This window comes from Erithacus rubecula, assembly GCF_903797595.1.
Source record: "Erithacus rubecula genome assembly, chromosome: 15".
Lineage (NCBI taxonomy): Eukaryota > Metazoa > Chordata > Aves > Passeriformes > Muscicapidae > Erithacus > Erithacus rubecula.
In genome coordinates this window covers 9,588,176-9,597,044 of record NC_136667.1, presented here as the reverse complement: position 1 = coordinate 9,597,044, position 8,869 = coordinate 9,588,176, and the positions used below count along the sequence as shown (strand labels likewise).

The window sequence follows — 8,869 nt, the reverse complement described above, 5'->3', positions numbered from 1 at the left end:
AGAAATCAGTAGTGTGCCAGAACAAACACAAACAGCCTATTTCTCTTTGGTTAACTCAACACAAATCCCAGGAAAAGCCAACACAAATAGCTGATTACTGCATTGCTGGCAGTCTCTCTGCTCTACAGAGCACCCTTTCTTTCTGTCAGAAGACCCAAGTGAGCTAGTGAACTATGCAGTTAAAAGTCAGTCTGAAGTAGAAGATGAAGCATTGCAAAGTTAAAAAAATAAATAGAGAATTTGTAATGAAAGCAGCTTTAAATAGAACATGTTCTTCTTTTACTTCACAGCACTTCAACAAGCTGCTTTCACCACATATAAGCTATCGATAGGAGCCAGAAAAAAATGGTCCCTAACAAGGAAAATGACCAATAGTCCAAATCCATAGATTTCTCCAGTTACAAGCATTTACACAATAAGCCCTTAAATTGTAACACCATCCTTCCCTCAGACAAGATGGAACTGACAAGATAATGTTTTCACTGACAATGCCACTTCCCTAATCCATGCTAGGTTTCACAGAGCACTTTGATTCTTGGCTGTAATGGAAGAGTTCAAGTTAAAAAAAACCACCCCAAGAAATCTGCTTTTCAAGATTCAAAAGATTATAAACTGACAACAGAAATAATGGAAAGACAGTTTTTGTCAGTTGATATGTAAGAACAGTTGTGTAAAAGACAGCTCAGTGTTTTAAGATGAACAATACAAAGAGCAGACTAAATATAAGATATGCCACATCTTTAAGTGCTTTTGTGCATGATATGAAAAACAAGTGGATGTGGTTTGCTTTTCTGCTTTTGGTGGAGTGCAGCAGTTTGAAAAGAAGAAAACAGAATTTAAGCCTGTGAAAAGAGTGTGTTAAAATAATATAGGTGCACATGTCGCTCAAGAACTGTGGTTTAACTGCTTTTCACAAAGCAGCTGCTTGCAAGGCTGCCCTGATGGCCACATGGGGTGGGAAACAGGCTGATGTGGAGCTCCTGGCCAGGATAGAGGGGCTGCAGCTCTCAGCATGGAAACCCCAGTGCTGGGCAGCTTGGGATCAGAGGGGTACTGAAGCCCTGAGCCCTCCCGTGAGCTGCAGCAAGCACAGCACAGTGCTCACACCGTGCCCACAGCCAGGGCCCTACACATGGGACAGGGGATTTAGGGCAAAGGGACTGAATGAGCAGCCTGGAGAAGGGGTAGGTGAGCACAAGGACCATTCCCTGCTCAATTTCTGAGAGATCATTCCAGCTGTACTCACAGCCCACCAGACTGGGAACAAGCTGCTGCTGTGTGCACTGGTCTCCCACCTGCCATTACCCACCTCAGCAAACAGGAAACTGTCTGCAGGCTCATTAATCCAATTTCCCAAGCCTTGCTGTATTCCTTGAATGCTCTCATGAACTACCAACTTCACATCTCCTTCCTAATTTGAGATGTTCTAGGCCTCCAGAGGTTTTATTACTTTTATATTTTATTTTATTAGGTTCTTTTAAATAGCTTTTCTGAAAGTGCAGAATTCAAGCTGTTATCAGCTGAATACAACTTTCACTTTTAAAGCTGGGAACTGCAGCTTTTTCTTAGACAAAAATGTACAGTTAATATACACAGAACACAATGACTTCTCTTATTTTCCAATCAAAAAACTGCTGAGAAAAGCTCAGCAGAAATTACACAATGAGGTTTAGGAAGCATGGGGACATCAAAGAACCATACACATTCTGTGAAGGACAGGGACATGTCCTGTCAGCCAGCCATCCAACCACTTTAACATGATTTGGATCATTTTTCTGGGCACAGCTATAGATTCTCACCACTGTACTGCCACAATGATTTCCATCCATAAAATCAAAATAAAAGCTATCTGTAGCAATAGCTACAAAAAACCCCAACAAAAAGCAGCAACCAAACCTCTAGCTGGAAGGCATAATTTACAACAGCTGTAACAACATCTAAATGGTAAAAACTTTAAAGAAATATGAAAATTGAAATTTAATCAAAGAAATAGATTCAAGAAAGATCAGCAACATGAAGAAGACATACAAGAGAGAAGGACAGCTGAGCAAAATGACAGGCACAATTCACAGGGAATTGTTACTTTTATAACAGAATTATTATAGAGCAGTCCTGCATTACCTTGTTTTCTGAGTATGTGTCATCATCCATCTCCATCAAAAATACGGTATCTTTTGGATGCCATCAAGTATACATGAAATTTAAAAAATCTCAGAACAAGAAATTATTATGAAAAATGAGGCAATGACATAAGCTACATTTCAGTATCACAAATTGGTTGAAGACTATTAAATTAAAGCAGTTATGTAGGAATGGAAATATTTTTAAATAATCAATTTGTGTTTTATCAAAGGAATTCTGAAGTACAACTTCAGGATTTTGACAAATGCTTCAAAGAATGAACAAGTCCCTGATATTCATCAGGCTATTAAAAAATATTAATGAATCTATAGGTAAAAAAAGCAGCAAAGCATTGTTGTGAATCAAAGCAGCTGAAAACATCCAGTATGGGTTGCAAGTTAATTGTATTGTACAATTGTAATTGTATTGTACAATTGTAATTGTACTGCTGTATTGTACTGTACTGAATCCTGCACAAGGACAAGTGTATGAGTAAACCAGGGGGAAACAGAGGGGCACATTTTAAAGAGGTGTTCTTTCAGTTAGACTGAGATTAAAGATGGGGATTTACAATCTCTAACACTACAGGAATCAGCATCACACTAACCAAAGGAGAAAAAAAACCCAGCCAAACAAACAACAGGCATCACTAACATCTTACATATTGTCTTTGGTTGTTTAATATCAAGAAATACTTTTTACAGAATATGTGGAGACTATTCCTTTGAAATTCATTCTGTGTCAATACCTTCCCTGTAGCCTCTGCTAAACCAGAGGACAGGCTTTACTTTCTCTGAGTAGCTTGTTTTTTTCTACATTTTCATCGTATCTCTCTTCAAAACTCCAATTTATTCCATTTACAGGCCTTTTTACTAAAATGGTTGAACTAGAACAGACTTTACATTGTATAGTGAAGGTATTTTTATAGCATTATAAACTTAGAACCTACTAAAACAATTTTTCACAAGATACTATTAAACTTACAGCAAGATTTAGAGATAGGAATAACGAACATTTGCAATAATAATAATAACTAAAATAAAAACCAACCCAAAACTCCTTAACTTACATCAGCAAGGATTAAAAGTATTTACTTTTTAAGATTTTAGAATTACTGCTTTAAAAAGTCTTGTACCAGAAAGGAGTTTTCAAACCCCAGCTAGAGGTGCTCAGTAGTTGAGGAAAGGGGAATGGGAGGGGAAGGGATGTTTAGGGTTTTCCCCTCATTCCCTTGCTGTCTGGCCAATTAAGAATTGTACCAGGTGTATGATCAATTTAAGGAATGGAAAGTAGCATACACATTTAATGGTATTTCCATTGGACTATGTACAGCATCTCCAATGTCAGAATCAAAAGCATTCTGAGTAAAATCAGGTAGTAGTTATTAGGAAAAAGAAACCAACAGAAAGGTTATTAATACACCTTTTAAAAATGTAACACAAAAATAATTAACCACTGCTTCCTTGGCATGTAAAAGTTCTATACAAATTTTAAAAATTTTATTTGCAGGTACTAACCTCTTCAAAAGCTCACTCTGTATTTACACTAATTCTTTGAACAAGTTTATCTCAAATTAAAGCATATTTAAAACAATCATGATTTCATTAACTTTTCTGCTTTAAATTATTACCCAATTAGTGCTTTATTCACATTTTAAAAACTTGTACAATTTATTACAAATATAAAACAGTGCAGTTTTTCATACATTATCCCAACTCTGAGACAAACACTTAAAAGACATGGAAAAAGATTTTAATTTCTATAAACATAACATTTGCATTACTCATACCCCTTTCTTCACTGTCCTCCCATAACCCCAATTTAAAAAGATCAAACATACAACATACTGTAGGTTTATTTTTATTCAAAAAGTTACTGTCTCAAGACATAAATACAAATCAGAAAACAGTACAATTAGGACAATAGAATGTGGAGGACAACAGGTTAAGGTAAATATATAAAACATTTTTAGCTGGTTGAAAACAAAGCTGTAAGAACTGCTTTCACAAAGAAACACTCCTTCAAGAGTAAGAAAAATCAACTTAAGTTTAAAATCATATATACAGTCCTCTCAGCAGTTCTATTAAATGCAGTGGTGTGGAAAACAATATAGGCAGTACTTTTAGACATGAGAGTATTTATTTATGTAAAATGAGTTAGGCAGATCTAGTTTTGATTTTGTTGTTACCCCATGACCTAGTAAAATAATTATATTTTATCATGATCCTTTAGATAATCTATGGTTTTTGGCTACCACAGCCGAATGTTTAATTTCTGAGTCTAAAAACAGGAAGCCTTTTTGTATTCACCCATCTGGGGAGATTCTTGTATTGCAAGCGTATTAAGGCATGGAATGATTAAAATAATATACCTCAAGAACTGAGAGACAACTGACAAAAAATATACATATGTAATATAAGTTAATATTTCCTTTAAAATGATGTCTAGCTGCCTAAGCCTTGCAAAATGAGTCAATGTCAAAATGGCATAGATCCACTTTCTATTTTAGACCAAATTTAATTTATTTGTGAATGGACACAAAATGAAGTTTAAAGCTTAGCTTTCAAAGAATATTATGGATTGTTTATGAGTTTCTATTATCCAATCTAATTTACATATAGAGGAAATGTACTGTAACCTGTTAGAAGTATCTTTAACCTGAAGACTGCTTGCAAAGACAGATAGATAAAACAATATAAAATACAAATTTAAAAATCATTTTAAAGCATGAATTCTCATGCTCTTCTATTTTTAAACATTGTTAAACTTTCAATATATTTCTGAAACCTCATAATTTTAAGTTGGAATTTAAAAGTAAGAAAAAACTAAACAAACTGCGCAATTATAAAATCAGCACCAATTTATATATATATATAATTTTATTTAAAATTTAGATCCCTATTCCCACACTCTAATAAGCTGTATAATTTTTGTTTAGAATTTTTCTGCAAACATACTACAATAAGCTTCTTTTATTTGGAGACAAAATACAGTGGCACTACTGGAAGGAATTTCACAACATTACATTTTTCTTAAAGGACAAGCAAACTTTCAGGGTTGGTAATGGGCAAGCAAGAGTGAAATCTGTTACGTTCTGGTATCTTGTAGCTTACAGACCTTTCTGAGAAGGCTGACATGAAGCTTTCGGAATAAAAAGTGTGTTTTAGATCAAAAAGCTGTTAAAATTCTGCTTTATGTATTTTTTTTCCCCATGATTAATTAATACAAACCTTCTGTTGCTGAAGTTTGCATTTAATTGAAAATACTGACAACTCTTCTGGTTCATTCTATCACTGAGAAAACCAATCCACCTACTATTACAGTTCATGGATGTGAACAGCAATCCAGCAGAGCTCATGATTATTTAGTATAGCCAGCAAATGTATAGAGAGGGGCTCAAATCTGTACCAAACACCTCTCAGACTGTTAAGATTAAAACTCAAGGGAATACTTCTTATGATCCAGAAAGAAACTGATAGCACATAAATAAAATATTGATTTTTTTTTCCCAACAAAAAGTGTAGCTTATCCTCAAATTGTTTACTTGTCCTTTACATTTCTTTTTTCTTTCAGGCAAACAAAACTGCCCCTTCAATGCACTTGATCTTGAAAGCATGTCATTCTCCTTAGAGAAAAATCTGTTCAGAATTTCACTGTATCTACCACAATTTTGTATTGAAAAACTTCCTCTTCCACTTAGAAAATGACTTCACCACTGATTTATTTGCTGCTCTGGTATTAAAACATTGACACCCCAAGAACCTAAAAAAAAGTTAGAAACGGTGTCAATTTGAAGTCTAATACACATTTAACAAAGAACAAAGCAATTAGTATATAATTTAAGATTAAGACACTTCAAGATATATTAAGGCATTATTAAGTTTATTTTTCTTCCAAACCAGATTAACCACACTTCTGATTTAGACAATGTGAAAAGGGCTCCTTGTTCATTAGAAATATTTTCCTCACACTTGAAAGTAACTAGATCCAGTAGGAATAAAGTCTGTGTTTTAACTATTTTAGGTAATAATTGGAAAAGAATTTTTAGTTAGGTGCCTAACTCAGACTTCTTTGACAATGGCATTCTATTTGTGTTAACCTGAAATCAAGTGTGTTACTACCAGCAACTAAACCTGGGATGAAACACTCCAGACACTGGCTGTGATCACATAAACCACAGGTCATCCCACATCAGCAACCAGGACACAAATTTAACATTTCCTAGGAAATGTATCCACTCTGTCAGAAGACAGCAAAAACTCAATAATCAGGTAAAAAATCAAGCAACTGTACTTCAGGAGATTGTGTAACTAGGGAAAGAAAGTTTCCCTAAAACAGAATCAATTTTCACTTCCCATGTGAGAACAAGCCACACAGTTTTCTATGCCAATGGAAATATGTATGACAACAGATGTGCCAAAAAAAAAGTCGAGAAGATCCAGATTTTGTGACTGTCCTAGCTTTTACAGGACTTTATAAAATCAGCAAGAGGCAAAACGGACTAAGCTTTCCTGACCCTTAACACTGCTGTTCATATTCATCTGTTTACCAACCAATTTTTACTGTTCTTTGAATTCATTCACTTTGGGTACCTTCTATAATAGAGCACACAGACAGAACTGCCTCTGGTGTGATCAATAACTGGGCACATCAGACCAGAAGTCTGATCATAAACCATGTGCATCAGAATAAATTAAACAGCTTTATTACGCCTACGCCTATTAAAAACAAGCGCGACAACTCCAAGAATAGGGGATCTCTGAAATAAATCATACGAATAAAGCAAATTAACTTTATTCAGAGAAGTGTTTTCATTTATGGAGTGTTTTTTTCCCAGCGAACAGTGGCTGCCGGGTGCCGGAGCGCCCGTGGCCCGTGTCCCGCCGCGGTTCCGTAAGGGAGCGGCCGCGCAGCCCCGGCCCCGCCCGGCTCCCCGCGCTGCGCTAACCGCGCCTGCCCCCGCGCGGCCGCTCCGCGCACTGCAGCGAGGGAGCCCCAGCCTGTCAGAGCGGCCCCAGCCAGCGCTGGAGCCGCGAAGATAAAGGAGTTCCCCAACCAATTAAATGAAACCTGGAGAAGGCCAAGGTTTCAGCATTGTCAGATTATAAAGTGACTGGTACTTCACAGATCAGTCCAGGAAAAACCGAGACGAGGAAGGGAAGAACTATTGTAAAACAGAACGTCAGAGAACAGGAAAGATAGTTTCTTGGTGTTACTTCAGGAACAGAACACACAATAGCCAGATGCACAACCTAACTGATTCATTATCACTAAAGCAAAGCCCTGCTGGTACAAAATATATGGATTTGCATTTAAAACAGTATCTGGACTTCTTTCTCCCATAAACAAGAACAGGTTCACGCTGCAGTACTGTAAAAAAAAAATGCATAACCATCTTCCAAATTCCACCAAGCTGTCCAAGATTCCCAGGAAGCCTTGTTGTACTGTCCTCTGCTGGCTTGCTGCAGCTTGTTATTTCCAGTGTAATTTGTACCAGCTACCCAAGGTCAAAAATGGCTGCATACTTTACAAGTGGTTCAAGACAGAAGGAATCCCTCATGCAGATTTTTAAAAGAGAATAGAGACTGCAGATTTATCAAGTCGGATAAAAGGGCAACTGCAAGCAGAAACTACAGACTTCGGATGTTTTGGACCTAAAACTTCATATGGAAAGAAAAAATACCTCTCATCTCTATAAACAGATATCTGTATTATCTCTTATTTTCTCCATTATCTTACTTATGCACAAAAGTAAATATGCCAATAAAAAAAAAAAAAACACAAAATGCAAACCATCTAATGCTGACACTGGCAATGACATCAGAGTCACTGAACTAAGCTCAGCACAACAGGAAACTTGCCTTTAATACCATGTATGCACATTTCTCTATCTTTCTAATGCTCTTTGCTACCAGCCTCTGCAAGGATCTTTTCCATAACAAATGTGTTTTCTGCTGAGAATCAGACTTTTGATTTTTACATAGGTAAAGAACAAAAATCCTATAATAAAATGGCAAGGAACTGACTATCCTAGAATGTATGGAGTTGAATTACTGTACCAGTCTGTCAAAATAAGCTAACAATGACAACCTGAAGATTGCATTCTTTCCATTTAAAATCTAAAGGAAGAGTATGGCAGCCTTAAGGCTGATTTACATTACTTTCCCCTTACATAAATTAACCTACCGATTCATCCATGATTGAAGCGGGGTCAAAGAAATCTGGTTTTAGTTCCGTTCTTTCTCTCCTGTTCTTTGATGGTGGCTTTAGAAAGCAAACAAACAAACAAACAGGTTAAGTGTAATTTCACTAGAAAAACAGAGATTTTACACTGTAGTCAGTGAAGCTGAACTCTCAAGGGGTAAGAATACACAAGAGATAAATGTTATTAGTTATGACAGGAAGTGTCCTCACTTTTTGTATGGCAGTTGGAGCAGATGGCTCTTGTATACAGACAACAGCACAGAGCTTTAACAATGCAGAAAGCAACCAGAATGATTTTTGTTTTATCACACGAAAAATTTAATTAAAATGTCTTCCTTTAAGAGCAGAAATACAAATCCCAAGCCCACTAAAAGAGAAGTAAACTTCTTACTAGGTCTATGTCCATGGTGTCAAAATCCATGCCTTCATTAAGATCTTCAATCCGTCCTTCTGATGACATCATCACATCTTCAACGATTGGCTCTTCATCATCTTCCATTAGACTTGTGCCACGTCGACTGAAATGAAAAGCAATAATGTTCAG

The 8,869-nt window shown here is 36.3% G+C and overlaps 1 protein-coding gene across 5 annotated transcripts in view; it reads right to left on the bottom strand.

Annotated features, from left to right (window-relative positions):
- Positions 1-3,965: 3,965 nt before the first annotated feature.
- The window catches only part of STAG2 (STAG2 cohesin complex component), a 74,009-nt gene continuing 69,105 nt past the window's right edge, over positions 3,966-8,869 (bottom strand). For 4 of the 5 annotated variants that reach the window (XM_079318529.1, XM_079318532.1, XM_079318530.1 and 1 more), the window contains 3 exons: positions 8,717-8,843; positions 8,308-8,385; positions 3,966-5,883 (listed from right to left, as the gene is read on the bottom strand). In XM_079318529.1, coding sequence (XP_079174655.1) covers positions 5,860-5,883; positions 8,308-8,385; positions 8,717-8,843 — 229 coding nt within the window. In that variant the 3' untranslated portion in view covers positions 3,966-5,859. Of the gene's footprint in view, positions 5,884-7,113; positions 7,782-8,307; positions 8,386-8,716; positions 8,844-8,869 lie in introns of those variants that run through there. The other variant, XM_079318531.1, reaches the window with a different exon arrangement.